This window comes from Eptatretus burgeri, chromosome 13 (genome assembly GCF_056783735.1).
Source record: "Eptatretus burgeri isolate ZD-2024b chromosome 13, Ebu_testis_v1, whole genome shotgun sequence".
In the NCBI taxonomy this organism is placed as follows: domain Eukaryota; kingdom Metazoa; phylum Chordata; class Myxini; order Myxiniformes; family Myxinidae; genus Eptatretus; species Eptatretus burgeri.
In genome coordinates, this window is record NC_140973.1 from 51951441 (window position 1) to 51977465 (window position 26025).

Here is a 26025-nt window from a genome sequence, read left to right on the forward strand (position 1 = left end):
ATACAGGTATGACCGCCAATCTGTGAAACGTTCTTTTTTCTTCTTTTTTTTTTGGACACCATGTCGCGTCTCATGTAATAGTGTAGTCGATAGTAGAAAAATCGTGCAAATTTTGATACAAGCATCAAATTTGGCATTTCTGTTCTGCAGGACTTTCTGATCAAATCTGCCCGATTGGCCATTTGAAAATCCAAATTTTGAAAAATTTGAAATTAAAAAAAAAAACTTCAAAAAAATTTGAAGTCACAGCTGGCTGAAATTCTTAAAGCACAAGTGAACATCCCAGACAGAGAACCAAGGGGAGATGCAGTCATCATTGATGGCTCGGCACTTATCAATGCCCTACCTCCACGCACTTCAAAGATATTTGATGACTATACTAAAGAAGACCATCCCAAAGGTGGAATGCTGTGGTGCCAGATACGAGAGGGTGGACGTAGTGTTTGATGTGTACAAGAAGTCAAGTCTGAATTCTGAGGCAAGGTCGAAAAGGTGGCAAGGAATCGGAAGAAGAGTGACAGGAACCAGTAAGACCCCAAGTAACTGGAGAAGCTTTCTTCGAGATGACAGCAACAAGAATGAGCCGTTTCACTTCCTTGTGGAAAAGATGTGTGAAGCAAAGATGACAAGCACAGTCATTGTCACAAAAGGAGAAGATGCCATTGGCAACACAAGGAAGTCACTGGATGCTGTCTCCATGTTGTCATGAAGAAGCTGACACTCGAATATTTGTACACGCCAGGGATGCAACGACGGATGGTAACAAGTCCATTATCATTAAGGCTAATGACACAGACGTACTAGTCATAGCAATATCTGTACTGCCTGCCATCCTTACAGGAACTAGGTCTTGAGAACATGTGGATTGCCTTTGGCCAAGGATCCAAGGCGCCATGGATTCCAGTCCATGGGGTAGTTTCTGCAATAGGGCCTGAGAAAGCTAGAGGGATCCCATACTTCCATGCGTTTACTGGATGTGACGTTGTGTCTGCCTTCCACGGTAAAGGGAAGAAAACTGCATGGCAGACTTGGAACGTCTTTGATGATGTTTCTGAAACATTCACCAATCTCAGCCAGCATCCAACATTGATTCGTGATCTTGACTTTTTTGAAGTTTTATTTGGATTTTCAAATGGCCATTCAGGCAGATTTGATTAGAATCCCATGGAGAACAAATGTGCCAAATTTTATGCTTGTATCATCATTTGCACAATTCCTCTCAAAAATTCCTGTTATCTGCCCCACTATAAGAGCTCGTACACAGAAACATTTAACGGGGTGGGAGAGGGAAGCACAAAATAGTGGGGAACACGGACTATAGAATATCTGTGGAAGGGAGAAGGATGGGGTTGGGTACAGGGGGTAAAGAAGATGGAACTAAAGGGATTTTCAGGAAGGAAAACGCAATTTGAAGAAGATGGGGTTGTGGTGGATTAACAGGGTTAATAAAGACGAGTACGTGCCCGTAAATATAATAATTAATTAATAAATATTCAAACCGCGAACAAGAAACAACCACACAGGCTGTTTCTTCACTCTCGCTTGCCCGTACGTGCGTGGCCTGGAAGTTTGCATATCGCAGTTACGATTATTCGCAATTTAGTTTTAATGGCCAATTATTCAATTAGCGCCAACGTATTTTGCCTTTTCGCAATGTCATGGCAAGGAAAAACAAAAAGAGAAGAGAGAAAAAAAATTACTTCCTGGTTCGGAGCATACCAGCTCACTCCAGGTCAGGTCAGGTATGGGAGCATGTGCCAGAACAGCACGTCGCTGCGTCCACTTTCCGCCGGTACTCCAGGGGCCTCCGTCTGGCCATCCCCCAGGCAGATGCCAGGCCCATCCCCATCTCCTTGAGATGATGGTCAACCTGTTGCAACCATGAGGCACGTGGTCGGCCCACTGGCCTCCTCCACTCATGAGACTCCCTCGCTGAGAGAATCTGGTGAGCAGGATCAGTCAGGAAAACGAGCCACATGTCCATACAGCCGCAACTGACGCTCACGGACTATGCAGGTAACAAATCTCATCCGAGTCTCTCTCAGCAACCGCTCGTTGGACACAAAATCCGACCAGCGATAGCCAAGGATTCTCCGAAGAGACCTGGTACCAAAGGAATTAAGTCTCCGTCTCAGATCCTTGGTCAGAGTCCAAGTCTCGCACCCATAGAGCAAGACTGGAAGTACCAAGGACCTGAAGACTCGGACTTTCGTCCTCCCGCACAGGTACCGGCAGCGCCACACCCCATGATCCAGTGAATCCATGAATCCCCAGGCCCGACCCAGACGTCTATTGACCTCTGACTCGCAGCCAGCAGAGACATGAATATCACTGCCAAGGTAAGTGAATCTCTCCACGACCTCAACATCCTCACCACAAACAGACACAGACAGGACAGCAGCATCCAAGATGTCACCGAAAGCCTGGATCTTAGTTTTGACCCAAGAAACCCGTAATCCCAACGGCTCCGACTCCTCATTCAGCACCTCGAGGGCCCCCAATAGGATGTCTAAAGTCTCCGCAAAGATGACTGTATCATCTGCAAAGTCAAGGTCCGAGATCTTGACATTCCCAAATGACGCACCGCAACTTGATCTCTCCGACATCCTCCCTAGAATCCAGTCCATACAAGTGCTGAAAAGTGTGGGGGCAAGTACACATCCCTGACGAACTCCAGTAACAACTGGAAATAAGTCAGAGATGGTACCACCACACTTCACAGCACTCTCAGTACCAGAGTAGAGCTCAGACATCAGATCGATCAGTTTTGGTGGCACCCCACGAAGACCAAGAATCCTCCAAAGGACATCCCGATTCACTGAATCGAACGCTTTAGAGATCAACATAGGCTGCAAGCAGCCCCTGCCGGAACTCTCGTCTGCGTTCCGTGAGGACACGAAGTGCAAGGATACGGTCAATCGTTGACCTCTTTGGTGTAAAGCCTGACTGCTCTGGACGCTGGTGCTCAAGCAGATGGTGGCGAACCCTATCGAGAATTATCCGAGCAAAGACCTTGCCCGGCACTGAGAGCAGCGTCACCCCTCGGTAGTTGTTGCAGTCTTGGCGATCACCCTTCCCTTTCCAGAGAGGGACAACAAGGCCCCTCTTCCAGTCAGTTGGGATGATGCCTGTGTTCCAGGCAGAGCATAAAACTGCATGCAACGACACGAGTGCAGCATTTCCACCAGCCTTGAGAAGTTCGGCATGGATGCCACAGATCCCTGGAGCTTTGCCCCGTTTCAACCGGTTCACCGCAGCCCGTGTTTCCACAAGCGTAGGTGGACCACAGTTGATTCGAGAGTCAGCAACAGGGATTGTAACACCCTTGACGTCCAACTCGACAGTTGGGGGATCAGCCTGGTACAACCGCTCAAAGTAACCGGCCCAGCGGGCCTTCACTTCAGACTCCTCTGTCAAGAGCCTACCACTCTCTGCTCGAACTGTAGTGCTCCGAGGGATGGGCTTGGATGAACGTAATGCGCGAATTCCCCTGTAAGCGGGACGAGAATCACCTGTCCACAGGTGATGCTCCACCCCCTCACAGATCCCTCGCACATAGGCCTCCTTGTCCACCCTCAGTGCACGTACAGTTTTACGCCTCAGCTCCCTGAACAGCTCAGCTCTGCCATTCAGCCTGGCCCTGCGACTCTGGTCAATGGTATCCAGTGTCCCTTGAGAGACAAAATTCTCCTTTGCCCTGCGGTGAGCTCCAAGGCATCCACCGGCAACATCAAGGATGGTGGTCTTGAAGGCGCTCCACAACTCTTCAGGACCCCCCAAAGCACCCAGACCCCCCAAGTGTCCACTCAGCCTGTTCGCAAACTCCTCAGCTACTCTCTCATCCCTGAGCTTGGCAACATCCAGCCTCGGCTGGGATGGTACCATTCTCTAGGATTTAAGGTGCAGCTTTAGAGTTGCTACAACAAGCCTGTGGTCAGTATTGAGGAACTGAGCACTCCGGTAGACCCTGCAGTTCTGGATCATCCTCCAACGACCGTCAATGAGGACATGTTCAATCTCCTTTGCCACACCGCCAGCGTTGGAATACCAAGTCCAGCGATGAGCTTGTGGGCGCTGAAACCATGAACCAGCCACCCTAAGTCCATGACTTCTTGCAAAGTCAAGGAACTTAGTGCCATTCTGGTTCATAGTTCCTGACCCATGGGGACCAACACACACCTCATAACCGTCCCTATCAGTTCCAGTCGATGCATTGAAATCCCCCAAGACTAGAAGTGTATCTCGTCTGGGGCACTGATCAACCACAGACTCGAGTGTGGCGTAGAATGCATCCTTCACGGTGAGATCACTCGCCTCAGTCGGGGCATAAACAGAGACCAGGGAAATGACACCTCAGGAGTGACGAATCCTTAATCTCATAATACGCTCGTTGACCGGTGTTACCTCAATTATCATTGGGGTCAGCTTATTGGACACAGCTACAGCAACTCCTTGGGTATGGTAACCATCAGAGCGACCAGACCAATAGTAGGTGTAACCACCCACCATTATCTCGCCGCAATCCGGTCTCCGAACCTCAGAGAGAGCTGCAATCGCGATGTCCAAACGCTTGAGCTCAGATGATAACAGAGACAGGTGATCATCCTCTCTTAGGGATAGGACATTCCAGGCACCCACCCGAAGGGACCGCCTCAGGTTAACCCAAGGAGACCGCCGTCTGGTGGACGACACCTCAGCACCACTCCGACACACTCTCCCGCAATCTGACCCAGGGATGTTACCCCATGGTTTCCCTCCTATCAAAGATTGGGGGTCCCGAAGGCTTTGCCCCAATCCCATCATCCGTTGAGCTGCCCTGTGAAGGGAAGCTGCACAGGAGGTACTCCCACGGAGTGGGTTTTCAGATTTTTTTGCGTTTTTCGGAATGAAGGGTTTTACGGTGGCCGGAGTGCAAATCCTGCCACCAACCTCCTAATAAGAAGTGACCCAACTGCAGGAGGACGTCCGCAGACACAGTTGGGCACTAGATATGGATGGCCGTTGGCTCACAAGGAGCTCCTCCGCCCTTTGTTACCGAAATTTATGCACTGTCTAATATGAAAACGATCATAACTTGGGACATTGCGTTTATAAATGCACATAAGAAATCGAGAAATTATTAGAATACACGAAGTCATCACTCTCCGGAAGCCTGTACGTGTAACCCGTAATGGGGAACGCGGCTGCGCTTCCCTTCCCCCATCGGCCATGCCCACGCAACAACGTGTCTTGTCATTGGTTGGTAAATAAATGGCCATAACTTGGGAGGCGCTTGTCTGATTCATATCAAACCATGAAAAGGCACATCCACATGTCCCCAGCAATATACCTGAAAAGTTTCAATGAGATCGGACCAGTGGTTGTCGAGAAACAGTGGTCGCAGACAGACAGACAGACAGACAGACAGACAGACACACACACACACACACACACACACACACACACACACACACACACACACACACACACACACACACACAGATTGCTGGAATTAAAGATAGATGAAGATTTTGGATGGGGAAAAATATGAGATGGTGGTGAACAGCTGTTTTGAAGACCTGGAGGGAGGAGTGGGATTGAAGAGAGTGTGGGAGTTTGTCCCAGAGATGGGGGGGAAAATAGGAATGAAAGAGTGAAGGTGAGCAGATTCTTGATTTTGGCAGTTTCATAAGAAGGGGTTTTTTGGCAGACATTGAACGCCCTGAGGATATATAGGGAAGGACAGATCACAGACTGAGCACCAGGTTGGGGGTGGGGGGGGGGCAAAGCTGGAGAGGAGACTGCAGAAGACAGAAAGACCACCGACTTGCCTGTGGTGAGAGAGTGAGACCCAATGACTCAGCTTCATCGTGGGCGATACCAATGATCCTAAAAGCCTTGGTTTCCGCAGCATGAAGTTGAGCTTGGTGTGAGGCAAGAGCACCACACCAGAGGGGGGAGCAGTACTCCATCACACTGCAGATGAAAGCTTTGTAAGTGGTTCGAAGCACAGGTGTGCCAAGGAAGGGCTTTGCATGACGGAGGATGCCCAGTTGGAGGCCAGCTTGGAGATGTGGCTTTCCCAGGAAAGATTGCGGCAGATAGTGAAACTCAAAAGCTTGAATGAAAGGACTTGTTCAAGGGGATTGTTGAGAAAGAAGATGGAGGGGCGGGGGGGGGGAGTCAGACAGTCCTTTCGGAGAGATATGGTGAGGGTGTGAGATTTGTTGGAATTGATCGACCCATCCAAGTGTTTGACCAGCTTGTTTTTTCAGATCCGTAGAGTGAGGAGGCTGCTGCCTGCCGATCAAAGGGATGAGAGATGGTACAGCACAGGGTGGAGTCATCGGCAAAGATAAAGAGGATTTTCTGGAGAATACGAGAGATCATTGATGAAAACCAGAAAAAGCACAGAGCCTAGAACACTGCCTTGAGGAACTCCAGCCTGGATGGGAAGAGGAGATGAGAGAATTCCATTAAGAGCCACACGTTGACTGCGACAGGCGAGGAAGTCAATGAGCCATGAGTGGAGATTGCCTTTGATACCATGAGAAAAGTTTGGTGAGCAGTGTGGGATGCCTGACCCTATCGACAGCTCGCCATATGTTTAGGGAGATTGCTCTGATCTAATTTTTGACATTTAGAACCTCCATCCATTGTTGTGAAAGCAGAAGCAGAAGATTGAAAGAAGAAGATTGTTGATCTACTGGCCTTGTAGACTATATGGTGTAAATGTTAACGTCATAGGTCGTATTGTTTGGCAGCTATGATTTTTTTTTTGAAGAATAGACCTTTCAAAATCTTCTCCAGAACGGTTGGACAGATCGAGGGAAAACTTCACACGTGTTCCCCAAGCCTTGGGGATACCAGGTTGTTCACGAATAATTAATATCACATGGTCTGGCAGCCATGTAGGATTGAACTAAAATCTTCAAAAACAAAATTGTTGAACTGCTTCATCAATGGATGTGAAACTTCATTGATCTAATTTGAGGGAGAAACTTCAGTTATGTTTTTTGTTTTTTTTGTATACCATGTCAAGCGAGACTCGTGTCAGAGCTAAAATTTCAACCTGATCCAATGTATGGTCTGCCATCCAGAATGATTTCATTCTTTGAATGTGGGTTCTTTATTAAAAAAAAAAAATTCATCCCTCCACTGACCAAGTCACTGGAGGCATTGTTTTCAGGTTGGCCGTCTGTACGTGCATCCCGTGATAAGTGATTGCGGTAAGGTAAAAGTAACGGCTGAAGGGATCCAAGTCAAACTCGATAAAAGTATGATGATAATGTAAAGATGAACTGATTGCATTTTGGAGTCAAAAGGTCAGAGGTCATTCGGTAAAAATTATGGTGCTGCGCTAACTTGAGAAGCAGTGATGGGATTTTGACCAAACTTGGAATAAGTATACAGTATGATGCATAGATGGCAGCATCAAGAGATCAAGGGTCAGTCGGTGATAGGTTTTTGTTGCTGCGATAACTTAAGAACAGCTGAATAACTTAACCTTGGTATAATTATGTACACATCAACTGTTGAGATTATGAGGTCAAAAGTCAGAGGTCGTGTCACATAAAAATGTGATATTTGAGAAGAGCTCAAGGTATTTTAATCAAACTTGGTAGCATTATGTAATGTGGGCAAGAGGTGCCTGTCAACATCGTGACATTGAAGAGTGCCGTTCTAATTTTATTTTTTTTAAGCTGAAGTGATGCATGACTTGTCGGTGATATTTTATTTATAGTCCATTATTTTCTTTCAGACTTTTCTCCCCCTCTTGCACAAACTGCCAGCCTGGAAGGAGGCTGGACATTTGAACATGCATTTGCATATCCACTCCCAATGGCTAATTGAATCCACTCAAACTCGTTGATTGAGCTGACGCACCTAATTGGTGGAGCTGGTTCAAACTGGAATTGATTGTGGAACATATGGAGAGACCGTTTAAGGGATACGCAGGAGACCAATTAGCAGGTTGAGTTCACTCGAGTCGCTGAAGTACATTCGAAGCAGAGCGGAGAGTGAGGAGAATTCTTGTATGAGGAGTCACAGTTGTCGTTTGGAATTCGAGATATTGCAGTCATGGAGAGGAGAGATGCATACTGCTTTTGTAGTTTGTCACCAAACAGCCACAGAGCTCAACAATTGAATGACCATTCTTTCCCGAAGAGACTGGTGGCGGATTTGGTTCAGTGGTGTTAACGTTTCTCTTTTCCAGAGTCTGCGTTTCTACAGTGCCGTTTTGCACCCTACTGGTGCCTTTGGGGCTACCCCGTGGCATAAACTGTCACTTGACACGCTGCCGGTGCTTTCAGGAATTTTTTTTCCTGGACCTTTTCATTTTTATTCACTAACAATCCCTTCAGGCCTTCCCTTCCATTGTCTAGACTCCAGAAGGTGCAGTCACCACTGATTCTGTTGGCAACGTTTGCTGATCTGTCATCTTTTGCCAACGTGCTCTTTCCAGCTCTCTCTAGTGTACCACAAGCTCTTTTAGTCTAATTTGAAATGCATTTATATTTCCCCGCACTTCTTTTTTTTAAGTTTAAGGGTAATTATTTACCCTTTAACATATTCAACTGAAACTTGGTGCACGGCTTTATGATGATAAGATACAGAACCAGTTCGAGTTTCAGGATGTTTTGTCAATTTTTCAGTTGTGCCCTTTTTAAATTTATTCGCACAGATCAATCAATCACTCCAAGGCTTCACTTGAGTGATGTGCAAAAACTATTTTCCGTTTCCTTTTCATTTCAAAGCACACGAGTGCATTGCTTTGCGACTCTTCCACCACAACCTGGCCGTACACGCCTGTGGGGCATCCTTTGTTTGTTCTTTGTTCATTCATCCAAACATATAATGGAAGGTTTAGCTGTGAAGTTCTTACAAATGACTTTTAGAAGATTTGGATTTTTAAGGAATTTAATTGGTGATTGACTGTTGCTGTGCAATGTATTGTTGGTTTGTTTTAAAATATACTATGACTTGGGTGGAATAAAGTTATAATTTTACAAATCACGAAGTTGGATTTTTTGCAGTTTGGTTAAATGTCAGCATAGTTGTGAATAACAAACCACACTTGCTATGATATACGCCATGCCATACTGTAGATCTTCTCTGATTATATTTACCTTCCAGGCCGCGCAGTTGGGAATCATTGGGCCCGGACGAGGGAGAGGCGGTCTGCTGGCAGAGCGTGGGCGGGTTCGTGGCCGTGGTCGGGGATTTCGGGGAAGAGGCCGCATGACCTTGGGTCACACAGCACTTGACCATCGACCTAAGGCACTGCAGGTTTCTGGACTGGCTCCCGGCGAGCAGGATGAACTGTTGCAGCATTTCAAGGTAGAGGACAAACGAGCCATAAATTATGTCATACCCTCATATAATGGCTGTTTAAATGGTGAAGTTTCGAAATTGATGGCAAAAAGGTGCATTGTGGAACCAAGTACATGGGTCATGGAGTCGGTACAAGTTCTGTTTTTAACACGAACTTGCGTGTCACAGCTGTTTTGTGAAGTAGAGGAGATGTCATGTGATGAAGGATCTCCATTCATTGTTGTCGCTTTCCGCACACGCCAGGATGCCGAACATGTAAGTATTATGGTGTTGTCCTCGAGACACCTGTCCTTCCCATGTGCTGTGCCCTGGTGGCATGCCGTCTTGCTGTGCTTCATACATGTCTGTCATTCTGCAGGCCGCTACACAGGGTGCGAGATTCAAGGGCCGGTTACTGCACCTGTCTTGGTACAAGCCAAAGGCAATGGCAACCACACGGGAGGCAGAGGACGACGAGCTGGATGAGGAAGAAGTAAGTTATTGGGTGGTCACTGGACTACCGTTATTCTCAGGTTTTCTGTCTGTCTGTATGTAATGGACAACTCTGGAGGCCAAAGGAGTCAACCGATTTTGATGAAACTTGACTGGTAGGTTCATACCAGGATATAGTTGTATGCTTTTGAGCACCGTTGCTATGGACGCCACCGTTGCCTTGCAAGGGGACTTTGAAATTTTTGAAAAATCCTTAAAAAAAAAATCAAAAATCGCCTTCCGTGCTTTTATGCGCACTATAATCAACCTTTGTCAAAAAATTTCAGTCGGATCCATCAAAAACTGTATGACTAGGTATGCAATTATATAGCGACCACCCATGTCGCCTACTGGCTTGTTAACACTATTAATTGGTGTTTCTGTTGTGCTTTTTAATTATTTTCTGAAACGCAAAATACCAGGAAAATGTTTTAATACTTGTAACTTAAATTTGTGGTGATGATGATAATGATCCTGTGAGGTTGCTCAGGATAGCTCCAAGGTAGGGCACTCACCTTTGTGCTGCTTCGAGATATACTCTTCTTATTTTTTTATTTTTTTATTTTCAAAGCGAGCGTCAGTCAACGACGCATGACAATTTGAACGAGATGTTTTATTTTCAAAGAATCAACCAAGATATGTGAACTGCTGTGGGAAGGAAAACGAAGCTGTTTCCAGCATTAGCCCTTCGTCAGAGCAAGAGCTAAAGGGTTAACGCCCAAACGACGACAGTTGGCACATCATTGTTTACTTTCAGATAATAAAACCTAAAGTCAGGACAGGAATCAAACCCAAATGAGTAAACTCATTCTGGTGCTTCACGAGTACATTGTTGCATCACCGAGAACCTCCATTATTCAGAGGTGATGTAAAGCTGGTTTGGTCTATCACATATGCCAGCTTTTATTTCCTCTGCCACCGAAGGTGAAGGAGGTTATGGTTTCACCCATTTCTGTCTGTTTGTCTACCTGTTTGTTTGTCTGTTCATGTACAGGATATCTCAAAAAGTTGTAGATGGATCCGGATGAAATTTTGTGGACCGGTTCGGTGTGTGACAAGGACGAACTGATTAGGATTTGGTGAAGATCCGGATCCAACCACAATAATTTTTAAAGTGATTCTTCACCATTGAGAGATAGGGCAAAACCGATATATAGCATATCTCAAAAATGTATTGGGCCCGATATGTTGTGTCGATCAGGCATTGCGTGGCGGATGTATGTGCTCTTCTGAATGCCCTTCTTGTTTGTATGTTAAAGGTGTCTCAGTGACTTTTGAAAGGTCATTGTGCACCGTTATCCTGGCCCAGTTCCAATTTCCTGCTCCACTTTGCAGAGGCATTACATTGGTGACGCAGCTGCTCTTCAATATTGATGCAACCAATTTTATGCCAGTCATACCATGCACATGTTCATCAGATAGAATTACCTTGTATTCATAAGTACCTCTTCTTGCTCTCCTATGACCCTCCCTAACTTTTCTCATGTCACGGCAGGAGCCGGACGTAAGTGATAACGTGTTGCTCCCGGACGATGACGACGAAGAGGAGGAAGAGGAAGAGGATGAGTCAAGGTCGTGGCGGAGATAGTGAACAAATTTGACATCGAGCCTCGTTTCCCAGGAGACTGCGAGGCCCGGGCGAAAGAGACTAAGTGGACTGCGGTCGATGTTGGGAATGGGATCACGTGATTGGGCCCAGCCCCAGTGGAGGGGGTGTGGGAGTGTCGCGTGTTTCAAACCTGTATAATGTTAATAGTTTGTAAAAAGAAAATAACAAAACGATTATCTTGATGTTTTGTCACGGTGCGATGTTTGCGGTGAAGAGAATGTTTTTAAATGTTGCCATTTTAAGGTTTGTTAGGAAAAAAAATGCTGGAACAAGTAGTTTCTTTGTTTAATTTTTTTTAAGGTGACCAGCTCACTTGTTCTGCTATGATGCTCCCTTAAATATGCTGGTGAGCACAGTAGGTTGGACACCTGTTAATAGTGTGTTAATTGATAACATCAGCTGAACTCTCCAAAAATCATGGTGCACTCGATGGGCCAGGCTCCTTCGTTCGGAAACTGCAGGCCTCGTGCAGCTGGCCCGACTCGTTAGTTTGGGAACTGCAGGCATAGTGCAGTCGGCCCAACAAGGTCGTTTGGAAACCTGACAGGTTGGGTGCAGCCTTCAATTGGAAACTGTGCAAGCCTCCTCCACCATCGCACATGCGATCCGAATATGAGGAAGGCCAAACGGCTTGTAGTTTTATCAAGAGTCGTAAATGACTCGGGAGTCTATGGTTTGCCCTGTATGAAGCACTGGAAATGTCTCGATCATCTGTTGCTTGCATTATGTTTTGTGAATTTTTTTTTAATACAAAATGCCTTTCTCTTTGATTTAAAAAAAAAAATAAAGAGCATTGTAGAATGGGGCAGATTAACAAAACAACAAAAAAAAAATAGAATTGGCAATAAAAAAAAAACTTTCTACTGCCATTTTTGAAAAAAAGAAAAAAAAGAAAAGAGAACAATCAGTGTAACAAAAAAGGAGGCCCCCATAACCTGTTCATAAAAGAGCTCAACAACAACAACGTGTGTGTGTGTGTGTGTGTGTGTGTGTGTGTGTGTGTGTGTGTTTTAATGAGGTGCATTGATGCAAGAGGTCAGTTTCATTGGGAATGGGAGAGAAGTTAAGCAGCGGTGTGTTGGGGAGGGTGGTGGTGGTGGTGTTCACTTTGAAAGTGTTGGTTTGTATGGAGAGGTTTTTTTTCCTTATCGTTTTTCTAAGCGGGGGGGGGGGGGTCTGTGATAACATTTGGTCTCACTATCTGTTTACTGCAGCGACATGGTGCCCACTCCTCCTTGAGAGGACACTTAACACCTGATACACAAGCCTTGCATAGTCCTGGATGAAGACCACTTTATTTGAAATGTCAAGCCGAGTCTTGCTTGCTGGGTATCGATAGTAATTGTCTTCATTTTTGAATAGGGGGTGTTTTAACTCAACATGGATTGTTCAATAGCCCTCCTTTGGTGGGGAGGGAAAAAGAAGGGGGGACGGAGGGTTTGAGAAGGTCATTTATGTTGATAATATAATTCATCTGTTTAGCCCTGCCTTAATTCTTGGATGAGTTGTGCCCTACCAGCAAAGGCCTTTCCGTGGGGTCGATGTGTCCTGTCATTGACGGTGTATCACCCTGGACTCGGATTGAACGGTGAGGCTCAAATATTTGATTCATTAGATAAAAGTAAACCATTTCCTCGTTAACATGATGTGTACAGTATCATTAATGAAAAATATTTTATTTGTGTGTAAAATGGCATTTTCCCCAATATCAAATCCAGATGATAAACAATTGTACAAGTATGGGTTTACAGTTGAGGAAAAGGTGAGAGACAGAGACAGAGAGAAAGAGAGAAAATGAATATGAATGTCCCCAAACCACTGTTTCAAAGGTGGACCTTTGATTGTGTTTTTCTTTAATATCACAAACCCACTGCACACCAACAACAACCATCTCACCACATACTGTTGAACAAATGTCCTATTCTTCATCGCCAGTCTTCACAACACCATCACCATCTTTGGTAAAGAATCACCACCACCACCACGTCACCAGCAAGTTGTCCCACCACCAGCCACCACATCTGTCTTCACTCCATCATGTAAGAAACTTCAATGGTCACACGTCTGTGGCCTAGGATGACAGGGAGGGTAAGATTATATGGAGCGCCTCAAAGGCAGTTTGTGGCCTTCTCCACCTGTGGCTGTGCGGAAATGATCCATGATGGATGAGATGGAAGATTGTTTTGATTCTTGGTAATTAGACAGGATAGGTCCAGTTGATCTCTTATGAAAGCACATTGTGCTGTTAATTACTGGGTGATTTCAAGCTCATACAAATCCTAATTTTCTCCTTTAATTTAGACTGGCTGACATAAAGCATGAGTCACATGGCATCTCAAATCTCAACCCACCTCCCATTGGATGTTCTCCTGTTTTTGGTGAGCATCCAATGGTTCGGCCAGACTTATGGGGATGGGTCCCTTCCTATGGGGTGTGCAGCACTACTGCTGCGTCCTTGAAGGGGGTGGAGGCCCCATTCACATGGGTCCTACTCCCCTCTCAGAATTTCTCCACAGAACTTGCAACACACTGCACCCAGCATGGCTCTCAGGGGAGTCTGTTGGGGTTGGCAATGGGTATACCGCCAGCAACCTCAGACTCCTGACCTGGGTTGACCTGGCCGTGCGTGGTTAACTGCTGAATAATTGTGAGCTTCGCACAGCTGGTTCAGCAATATCAGTGAGTTCTGTGTCCTACATTATAATGAGCAGATGGTTCCGCCCGCCACACCATGGGTGCAGTTCCGATGGACAGGATCCGGACACTGGGTCCGTGTGCGTTGCAGGGGGTTGCATGTGAACCAATGGATAGTTTTGCATGAATCGATGGATAGACAGACGTCCACTCTGGTGGTCTGGAACTTCAGTCTGTCGCATCAGCACTGTGGTGGTCAATGCTTAAGAGGGAGGAGGACAACAGACCAGGTCCTAACAACCATGGAGGAGAAGGTGGCGTCAGAGGAAAAACCAATTTGATCGCAAAACTTAATTTTTATGCTTCTGTTGACTAAGTTGTCATAAGTATTGTTTTCAGGTTGTCCATCTGGCCGTCCGTTTGTGATAGGTTTTCGTTATCGTGACAACTTAAGAATGGCTGAAGGGGATCCAAGTCAAACTTGGTACAAGTATGTATAATGATGTGAATATGAATTGATTAGACTTGAGTCAAAGGTCATGTTCGGTAAAAATTGTTACACCACACTAACTTGTGAACCAGTGCTGGCATTTTGACAAAACTTGGTATAAGTATGCAGTATGATGCAAAGAGGAACTGATTATATGGCAGTGTCAGAGGTCAGTCATGTCAGGTAAAAATGTGATATTTGAGAACAGCTGAAGGGATTTAAATCCAACTTTGTACAAGTATGTATAATGATGTAATAATGTGGGCAAAGGCATATCTATCGGTTTTGCGACGTCGAAGAGTGCCGTTCTTGTTTTTAATGAATCAAAATACGAGACTTTCCACATGACGTCTGAAGGCTAAACAAGGCTTTTTGGCCATGCGCTGTGTGCGTTTTTAGTGACTCTCTACTCCTTGCCAGGCAATTTTAATCTGCCCTAACTAGCCTGAAATCTGAGATTCAACTAGTCTGTTAAACATAATTTTCAGCATTTATAGGAAAGAGTGACAATTTTGAGATGGTTATTGAGAAATGTTCTGATCCTGAATGCAAATCGGACTCATGGAAATAGAGGAAATACGAGAAATATCTGAATCAGACAGAGGTGTTGAGTTTGTGTTAGTGTGAAACCCCATGTGCGCGTGCGCGCACGCACACGCACACGCACACACACACACACACACACCTCCTTTTACCAATACTGTATCAGCAAAAATGTGTAGTGTTTCTCTTGTGGCCCTGGAACCAAACAAGATATATACATTTAAAATAGCCCTTGCCACCCCCACCCCCCCCCCCCATTCCTTCCAAACGTGGTTAATAGTAAATATCATTTTTAACTTAACCTGTGCTTTGACAAGCCCCAGATATGTCCTTCCCATTGGTGTGAAGAAGCACGAAGGTTTCAGGAGAACGTGATATCTACATACCTTCGGGCCTTGCACAGGTCCACGCGTTCTTGGAAGTTTGAGGATGGGGAGCTGCAAGATAACAGCTTTGTGGGCGAGTTCAGAAAGTTCACCTCTTTGGCAGGGAAGCCGTTTCCAAGTATTTTCAGCTTCTTTTAGAAGCTTTGTGAACATTTTAGGTAACACTCCTTGACTCGCACACTACATACTATGTTGCTTTGAACACTGCCGTTTTCTGTGGTTTGTGCATGCACACCGAGCATTCTGGGGCGGATTACGTAATTTGGAAAGTCGCGTGTTGCTTTGGTTTTTGTTTTTAATCTTCATTCCTATTCGTACATCGATCTTAACAATTCAATTTATTCATAAACGTGTTTGGTTAATTCCGTACATCATCATCTGGTATACATGTATTCATTGAGTATCGAGTCATGGTACCGTGGACTGTGATTAATGGTACTTTGAAAGGGGCTAATCGTTTACCTCACAAAAATGTTTTACTCAGCAGCTGGGTGTGCTGTGATGGGGAGTGATCGTCATTCCACGACACTGGACAATCTGCAGTTGCTTCCGGTCAAGATCCAGGAAGGCCAATATTGGCGAGTCACACCTAATGGTCCCCGATGGGAATGAACTTTGTACGTGGTTATACCATGGTGGAGGAAATGACCTCAAAGATGATTGGACATTCACCAATAGAGAATCTATAACATTATAATATGGAGAAGATTCCATTTTACGTGCCTGCAGTTTGGAAATCCCTCGAGCTCGGTGGGTTTGGTTCCTTCAAGATCCTGCTCTCTGAATTTTGTGCTTTTGACAAACATCTGCGAGTCGGGTGTTTTAATTACTTGTATCACAAACATTTTCTATTTGCTCAAATTAAAACATTGTGCCTTGTATACGTTTTTGTTTTGATGCAATTGTCACATGTATATATATATATTTTTGGAATTTGCTAATTTGCAATTATCTTCACCCGTTTCCGAAGGGTCTGGAGAAACTCTCGTAATTGGTGTGTGTGTGTGTGTGTGTGTGTGTGTGTGTGTGTGTGTGTGTGTGTGTGTGTGTGTGTGTGTGTGTGTGTGTGTGTGTGTGTGTGTGTGTGCGCGCATGTGTACAGATCTACTTTTATACATGGCATTCTTAACTTATCTTTTGATATTTTGAATTTAAATTAAAAAAAAATAACTGATAGATGCACAAGCATGAAGTTTGTCCCATCGTGTCGCCCAATTCAGAGTTTTGCTTGACGTGTCAATAGACTTCCACATGTGCAGTCACATTTTTCAGACATTTTCCGCAAGTCACAACATTTTTCACGGTTGCTCTACAGATTGGATAAGCACTGAAAGAAAATGTTGCAAATAATCTTTTGGCCTGGTAGAGAGATATCACATTTATATTTTGAGTGGCCTCGAGTTTTAGCTCACCTGGAATGTATTCAGGGGAGCTTTTATAGGATGGTGCGTTGTTAGTCCATCCCTCCATAAACACTTGCAATTTCTTCTCTGAAACTGCTAATGGTATTGTGACCAAACTTGGCTAAAATGATATTTGGCATTTTGCAATTCAAGTTTGTTCATGGCATTAAAAATTAATTGAAAAAAAAATTGGGGTCTATCGGGGGTCAGTGGGTCCAGGTTTGACCCCCCCCCTCCCGAAAAAAAAAAATAATAATAATAATAATAATAATAATAATAATAATAGGTATTGGCTTTTAATTTCGATAAAACTTGACCACAACCTTCATCACCCGTGATGTAGCAAACTTTGTTAACGGCATTAAGGAAATCAGTCTAAGGGGGTCTTCGGGCAGGTAAAAGTGGGACCAGGTTTTACTTCCCAAAATAGGTATTTGCTTTCTTCACTGAAACTACACACTGAGGTGTCGTCCACCAGACGGCGGTCTCCTTGGGTTAACCTGAGGCATTCCCTTCGGGTGGGTGCCTGGAATGTCCCATCCATAAGAGAGGATGATCACCTGTGTGTTATCATCTGAGCTCAAGCGTTTGGACATCGGTATTGCAGCACTCTGAGGTTCGGAGACCGGATTGCGGCGAGATAATGGTGGGTAGTTACACCTACTATTGGTCTGGTCGCTCTGATGGTTACCATACTGAAGGAGTTGCTGCAGCTGTGTCCAATAAGCTGACCCCAATGATAATTGAGGTAACACAGGTCAACGAGCATATTATGAGACTAAGGATTCGTCACTCCTTTGGTGTCATTTCCCTGGTCTCTGTCTCTGCTGCAACTGAGGCGAGTGACCTCACCGTGAAGGACACATTCTACGCCACGCTCGAGTCTGTGGTTGATCAGTGCCCCAGACGAGATACACTTCTAGTCTTGGGGAATTTCAATGCATCGACTGGAACTGATAGGGATGGTTATGATATGTGTGTTGGTCCCCATGGGTCAGGAACTATGAACCAGAATAGCACTAAGTTCCTTGACTTTGCAAGAAGTCATGGACTTAGGGTGGCTGGTTCATGGTTTCAGCGCCCACAAGCTCATCGCTGGACTTGGTATTCCAACGCTGGCGGTGTGGCAAAGGAGATTGACCATGTCCTCGTGAGCTACGGTCGCTGGAGGATGATCCAGAACTGCAGGGTCTACCGGAGTGCTCATTTCCTCAATACTGACCACCGGCTTTTTGTAGCAACTCTAAAGCTGCACCTTAAATCCTGGAGAATGGTACCATCCCAGCCAAGGCTGGATGTTGGCAAGCTCAAGGATGAGAGAGTAGCTGAGGAGTTTGCAAACAGGCTGAGTGGACACTTGGGGGGTCTGGATGCTTTGGGGGAGGGGGGTCCTGAAGAGTTGTGGAGTGCCTTCAAGACCACCGTCCTTGATGTTGCCGGTGGATGCCCTGGAACTCACCGCAGGGCATAGAAGAATTTTGTCTCAAGGGACACTGGATACCATTGACCAGAATCGCAGGGCTGAGCTGTTCAGGGAGCTGAGGCGTAAAACTGCATGTGCACTAAGGGTGGACAAGGAGGCCTATGTGCGAGGAATATGTGAGGGGGTAGAGCATCACCTATGGTCAGGTGAATCTCATCCCGCTTACAGGGGAATTCACGCATTGCGTTCATCCAAGCCCATCCCTCAGAGCACTGCAGTTAGAGCAGAGAGTGGTAGGCTCTTGACAGAAGAGTCTGAAGTGAAGGCCCGCTGGGCCGGTTGCTTTGAGCGGTTGTACCAGGCTGATCCCCCAGCTGTCGAGTTGGACGTCAAGGGTGTTACAATCCCTGTTGCTGACCCTCCAATCAACTGTGGTCCACCTTCGCTTGTAGAAACACGGGCTGCGGTGAACTGGTTGAAACGGTGTAAAGCTCCAGGGATCTGTGGCATCCATGCTGAACTTCTCAAGGCTGGTGGAAATGCTGCACTCGTGTCGTTGCATGCAATTTTGTGCTCTGCCTGGAACACAGGCATCATCCCAACTGATTGGAAGAGAGGCCTTGTTGTCCCTCTCTGGAAAGGGAAGGGTGATCGCGAAGACTGCAACAACTACCGAGGGGTGACGCTGCTCTCAGTGCTGGGCAAGGTCTTTGCTCGGATAATTCTTGATAGGGTTCGCCACCACCTTCTTGAGCACCAGCATCCAGAGCAGTCAGGCTTTACACCAAAGAGGTCAACGATTGACCGTATCCTTGCTCTTCGTGTCCTCACCGAACGCAGACGAGAGTTTCGGCAGGGGCTGCTTGCAGCTTATGTTGATCTCTGTAAAGCGTTCGATTCAGTGAATCGGGATGCCCTCTGGAGGATTCTTGGTCTTCGTGGGGTGCCACCAAAACTGATCCATCTGATGTCTGAACTCTACTCTGGTACTGAGTGAGAGTGCTGTGAAGTGTGGTGGTACCATCTCTGACTTATTTCCAGTTATTACTGGAGTTCGTCAGGGGTGTGTACTGGCCCCCACACTTTTCAGCACTTATATGGACTGGATTTTAGGGAGGATGTCGGAAAGATCAAGCTGCGGTGCATCGTTTGGGAATGTCAAGATCTCGGACCTTGATTTCGCAGATGATGCAGTCATCTTTGCGGAGACTTTAGATATCCTTTTGGGGTCCCTTGAGGTGCTGAATGAGGAGTCGGAGCCCCTGGGATTACGGGTTTCTTGGGTCAAAACTAAGATCCAGGCTTTCAATGACATCTTGGATGCTGCTGTCCTGTCTGTGTCTCTTTGTGGTGAGGATGTTGAGGTCGTGGAGAGATTCACTTACCTTGGCAGTGATATTCATGTCTCTGCTGGCTGTGAGTCAGAGGTCACTAGACGTCTGGGTCGGGCCTGGGGAGTCATGGAGTCACTGGATCATGGGGTGTGGCGCTGCCGGTACCTGTGCGGGAGGACGAAAGTCTGAGTCTTCAGGTCCTTGGTGCTTCCAGTCTTGCTCTATGGATGCGAGACTTGGACTCTGACCAAGGATCTGAGACGGAAACTTAATTCCTTTGAGACCAGGTCTCTTCGGAGAATCCTTGGCTATTTTGTGTCCAACGATTGGTTGCTGAGAGAGACTCTGAGATTTGTTACCTGCATGGTCCGTGAGCGTCAGTTGCGGCTGTATGGACATGTGGCTCGTTTTCCTGACGCTGATCCTGCTCACCAGATTCTCTCAGCGAGGGAGTCTCGTGAGTGGAGGAGGCCAATGGGCCGACCACTTGCCTCGTGGTTGCAGCAGGTTGACCATCATCTCAAGGAGATGGGGATGGGCCTGGCATCTGCCTGGGGGAAGGCCAGACGGAGGCCCCTGGAGTACTTCCCTGCGGAAAGTGGATGCAGGGAAGCGCTGTTCTGGCACATGCTCCCATACCTGACCTGACCTGACACACTGGGGTATTGCCCCTATTTTTAAAGATTTCCATAAGGGAAAGTTTTTTTTTTTTCCACTTATGCAAAATTATCTGTTCTCTGGGAGAGCAACTTCAGTAATGTTTGTTACCTTCGCATTCTGCGAAAGGTTATGTTTTGGTCGGCGTGTATTTATTTATTTATTTATTTGTGATCTTGTGATTCGTATAACTCAAAAAGTATTAAACCGAATTGCATGAACTTTGGTGGGATGATTGGTTATTAGCCAGGAAGCATTCAATTAGATTTTGGGATCGTTCAGGTCAAAGGTCAAGGTCACGAAAAGGTCAAAATCATCTTTACGATAACAGTCAATTTTTATTTGCATGCAACTAACGCCAAAATGTTCAGAATTCAACGCCTCATCTTGTGATATGCAATGTGACACAATGACGCCTATACTCTTGTTACCGGTTCGGGGTCAAAGGTCAGGGGGTCACGACCTTGAAAAATATGCGGTTTTTGTCATAACGCGGTCAATTCTTGTCCGCTTTACATGAACCCAGCACCAAAATGTTCAGAATTTAATGCCCAATGTTGTGACACAATGACGTCATAACACATGTCACCCGTTGGGGTAAAATTTCGGGGGGGGGTCACGCCCTTGAAAAATATGCGGTTTTCAGCATAACTCAGTCAATTCTTATTCAATTTGCATGAAACCAGCATCAAACGAGATTACCTTCTCTTGTTGAAACGTTGTATTCACCGAGCTTGCGAGTGAAGACTCACCAAAACGACGTGAGTTGATTGTTGTTTAGTCCGTAGCCCCCAAAAGTCGAGGGGGGGTCATGACATTATAGATATGTGGTTTGTGTCATAAGACCATTCATATGAAACCAGTTCCCCACACTCATACCAAGAACAAAAAAAGTAGTGGCGGCGAAGGTATGCGCTCTATGAGTGCCCGTTCTAGTTTTATAATGTTTCTTTGCTTTTCCTTTTAACCCCCCCCCCCCACAACAGCAGTTGTTTTACTAATTACATCGACATCACAGCCATGTTCTGCACACGAACTGACTAATTATATCAAAGCATATTTTGAGTTTGGAGGTCACCATCCTTCGTGCTTGCCTCGAGTACATTGTGTGTGTGGTTCTGAATGTTTTTTTGTTGTTGTTTTAGTTATGGTTCATGGAAGAACCAGGACATTGCTTAACCAAAGGAACAGCAGAAACGGAGGGGGGGAGGGGGGGTAAGGGAGAAAATAGACAAGCAGGGGATGCAGGTAAGAATGAGGGGTATGGGAGTATGCAGGGGTGGACCAGATGGATGCAGGAACAAACTCTCAGAAAAGAAAAACTGGTAAATTGGAAGGAGGTGGGCTTTGTGGCCACAACAAACTCAAGAACTTAAAAATCTGTGGAAATGTTACGTCCACCTCCAGTTTGAGAACATGCTTGCTCACGTGAACCTCACTGTCTGTGTTTATTAAGAAAGTAAACTCTACCTTTATCAAGGAAAGTTACTGCTATCAAACTTAATCCTGAATAGTTTCAATAAAAAAATTGATTCTATGCAAATCCACTTATTTGACGTGAACTTTGCACATCAGGAAGGAACAAACGTGAAGGGATTTGCACAATGGAAAGTTGTTGTTTTGGTTTTTTTCTTTCTTTTTTCTGGAGGATTTACTGGGTTTTCAGTTGCTTGCGAGTCCAAAGCATTTGCTTCTTTTAAAATCTGGTTGGTGACCTTAAAGACTTATCCATTGGAATGCACATGCAGTGTGTGTATCAGAATCGAGATGTGTTGTTGCAATATGATTGCAGGAAACGATTGGTATTCTTTGTGAACTTAGGAAAATAGAGCTGCATGCCGAATACCTTTACCTTCTGCCGTGACTGCATCCAGCGCTGCACCGAGCCTACAAGCAGCCCGCCCAAGAGGATCTGCGTTGGGTGATACACCAGTAGTGGAATGGAGATGAGTGACAGGTGTGGGTGGTTTGAGAATACAATCTTGAGCATGGGGATTCCTGTTCACAGCACCCATGATGATACACGTTAGCATGTGTGTGCATACGCAGTGCACACACGACACATCATGAAGGCAATCCGATGTTCCATCATGTGATGGACACACGACTTGCCAATGAACAGCACTTACCGAGTGTCAGAGACTTGTGTGTGGCACAGAACATCATCGCCACTGTATCTTCTGGAGAGAACCTCGCACTCTTTCTAAAAGTGAGGAAGAGAAAATATAATGGCTGGAGGTTTTGAACACAAACAATGTGCATACTTCATGATTATTTATAAAACTGTTTGGTGTAATTTAAAAAAAAAGTTCTCTTGAAATATAAACTAAACATCTGAGATCGCAAAGCACTCACCAAGGCTAAGCCTCCCCCAGCACCCGCAATCCAATGATGACTATATGTTTTTTCGGAGCACAATATGACCTTGACTTTCAATATTTAGGGATAGAGTATAAATTAAGAAAGTGTCCCATCTCCACTCTACCTATATACAACACAATGTGTATTCGTCTCCCCCCCCCTCCCATAAGGACGATTTAAGTAGAGTTTTCAAGGCCAATGTTTTTTTTTCTTAAAACATGACCAAGTGTTCACCCATCTATTTTCAGGATAAAAAAAAAACTCGAAAACCATTTTTCATAAGAGTAATTGTCTCCTCTCTTGGAAATTTAGATGGTGACTTGTAACTGGGCTTCCATGGCGGTGTGCAGAAGTGTTTAAAAAATAACGATAAATACAAGGTGCAGGGAGGTAAAATTCGCTGCACATGATATGCAACACGCGCCGAGTAAAAGAAATGTTCATTTACTTCCGTAGGATGTCTAATAAATGAAGATATAAGCACACCTGACGCTAGGCCGAGGCTTTGACTTTGGCATGCTCATGAGGCTGTACTGTCGAAATGAAACGTCCCAGAAGATAAAGAAAATAGGGTCACATTTGCACATGTGGTGTTTTAAAATAACACTTCTTGCTACGAAACATCATCTCTTCCAGTCTATGAATATTTCAAATAAAATAATTAAAACTTATAATTTTTGATGGGCTTTTAAATGCGTCCACTCATAAAACTCAACATCATGAAAATCTGAGGAAAATATTCAAGTTGTGATCAAAAAGTATTTAATTGGGCCAAGGACACAAATCAAATATCAGGCGCACATCAGTGCAGGTACTCGATTGTGATGCAAGGAAGGCCAAGCGGTTTGAAGTTCCACATTGGCAAAATTGAGCGATGATGAACGCTTTTAATTATTATTTATTTATTTGTTTTTTTCAGAGCGCTGTTTGACCTTTAACCCGAGGGCTTTGATGTAAATTGAGCGTAAATGTGCCTTGCTCTCGATTCTAGAGTCTTGGCTGTCTATGGAGGACAATTTTGTTCTGATCTGACAAAGCTTAGTTGAGTTATGGTGATGAATGTTAAAAAGTTTATAATTAGGTCAAGGTTCAAAATAATTGTCACCCCACCTTGTATTTCTATTATTTATGCAAAATTTCATTCCAAGAGTCCTCAAACATTGGCAGAAAAAAAAAGGATAAAAACTTAAATGGTGATTTAATACTCCAAAGGGTCAAATAAACTCATGTACCATTAAAAATTGGGGGTAGTAATTGCAGAAACAAACCCTACAACAGGTATAAGCCTCCCTCATCCTATAGTGGGAGGCTTCATAATCTTAAGGTCATTGCAGATGAATGAAGTATTTTATACATTAACCTCATGCTCATGGAAATGGTTAAACGTAATCACATGCAGGACACTGATTGGACAATGATGTTAGAAGAGGTGTATTTTTACATGAATTAACAAATCAGCAGTTTATATGGAATTTGAAACCAGGTCCACGATCAGGCAAGTACTCGCATAAATAAGAATATGTGGCTGCTCCACCATGACGATAGTGAATATGTATTCTAACTGGATACCTGTGCATCATTTGGTTAAATACTGAACCAACCGTCATCAGTTTAAAACCAAGTCTTAACTCTGACAAGCAATGTTAAAGTAGGTTTTACTACTGCCATTTTGTCCTGTAACTGATATGTCCAAATTCATGACACTTGCAATGGCCATGTAAATGTCTGAGACCTGCTAAACACACCTTGTTGATAGGAAGAACACGAGGAGCATGAAGGTCACTTGGATTAGTAGCACTGGGCACAAGGCAGGGGTTGAGAATGGAGACCAATCACCATGGCAATATATACATTTTTCATTCAAATTGTCACATAGTTGAGTCTGTCTTGTCATCTTTGCTTTTGACGAAGCCATTTAAATGCATTGTGGGTAAAGCAGTGCGCAATTCGAGCAGGTTCTTAAATTAGATCATGCGAATCTGTATTCGGCCATTACACAGAACGTCAGGAGCTGTTCTTTGGGTATTCAACACCAACAGTCAAAACATTCTGAACAGTGGAGTACCGAGACAAAATAATTTTGACAAAAGCAAGGAAAACATTTGCTTCCTCATAGTTTAAAAGTCGTTGCTAATGCTTCATGAGTTTTGATGACTGACCCTTTTTCAATGTCTGAAGGACAAGTTTTTGTTGAGAGATGAGGTTATTGTGGATTGGGCAATTTTCCTCTTTGTTAACAACAACGGGCTCAGAGGTATGTGGGTTAGATTTCCCACAAAAATAAACTGCCATCCTGGTACTTTGCAGAAACGGTGTCGCATCATTCAATATATTGCCCTTTTAAAGAATCAATTAAGCCAACAAAGTTACGCACGCTCGCCTGTAAGCTGTTTAGCCTGGGTTCGAATCCCAATACGTTATGCATACTTGTCATATTGGTGTTTCACAGAGGCAATTCATAAATGTGTGTGCTGTCCTTCAACGTTAAACAGGCATCCCATCTGCTGGTATTAGTTGGTGGACGGTAAAGATCCCACAGTGTCCTTCATGAAGAGTACGTGAGGTATCGCCGGCATCATTGGTCAAATTCCTGCCCTAACTACGTAGTCGAACGTCAGGCCTGGCCATCCAGTTCGTAAAAGATGGCCCAAAAATAAATTCCCCGAGCCAACCCCACAAGAACGTGGAAATAATTGTGGCCATTAAAGAAAGAAGAAGAATAAACTGGCAAAGTTTTGCTTGTGAACATTAATGAGCATACCGAGCCTTTTGAAAACAGTATGGTGGTGTGATATTCAAGACAGCTTCTCTATACATTTGCAAACCAGAACGACACTCAGTTGAGCATATACTCTGCCAGGCTGAATTTTTTCGTTTTGTATCCCACTGATGGGCTGGATCTGGATGCGGACCCAAACAAAAATCTAATGAGTTTGTTCTCGTCACATAACAAACTCTCCACCAAGTTTTGTCATAACTTGTCCACAACTTTTTGAAATATCATGCGAGATATCTTTTTTGGTCCCATCTCTAAATGGTGAAGAATCACATAAAAATTATTGTATCCAGATCTTCACCAAAATCAAATCAATTCTTCCTTATCACACACCCAACCTCCCCACCAAATTTCATCCTAATCCGTCCAAAACTTTGAGATATCCTGCATACAAACAAACCGACAGGGGTGAAAATAACCTCCATCCACCTTAGGTGGGCAGAGGTAATAAGAGGGAATGCAAAAAGGAGACTTGAACCCAACATACCTTTGACACCCAGCTTACTGAGGCCCTAATTCCGAGCAATCACTTTATAAGCCGATCGACAGCACCCGGAAAGGGGGTCTACTCTGGCATTTGATGCTACGGACCCATGCACCCCACATGGAAATTGTTCCATAGA

General features: G+C 44.8%; 2 protein-coding genes across 3 annotated transcripts in view; one reads left to right on the top strand and one right to left on the bottom strand.

The window, feature by feature from the left end:
- Positions 1–12329, top strand: part of LOC147014471 (RNA-binding protein 26-like) — a 137319-nt gene extending 124990 nt beyond the window's left edge. For both annotated transcript variants that reach the window (XM_085852422.1, XM_085852423.1), the window contains exons 18-21: positions 9118–9321; positions 9484–9570; positions 9674–9787; positions 11282–12329. In XM_085852422.1, coding sequence (XP_085708548.1) covers positions 9118–9321; positions 9484–9570; positions 9674–9787; positions 11282–11374 — 498 coding nt within the window. In that variant the 3' untranslated portion in view covers positions 11375–12329. The remainder of the gene's footprint in view (positions 1–9117; positions 9322–9483; positions 9571–9673; positions 9788–11281) is intronic.
- Positions 12330–13045: 716 nt separating this feature from the next.
- SLC10A7 (solute carrier family 10 member 7) overlaps positions 13046–26025 on the bottom strand; it is a 65784-nt gene continuing 52804 nt past the window's right edge. The window contains exons 9-12 of the mRNA XM_085852425.1: positions 24372–24423; positions 22395–22468; positions 22118–22263; positions 13046–13466 (exon numbers count right to left, since the gene is read on the bottom strand). Coding sequence (XP_085708551.1) covers positions 13452–13466; positions 22118–22263; positions 22395–22468; positions 24372–24423 — 287 coding nt within the window. The 3' untranslated portion in view covers positions 13046–13451. The remainder of the gene's footprint in view (positions 13467–22117; positions 22264–22394; positions 22469–24371; positions 24424–26025) is intronic.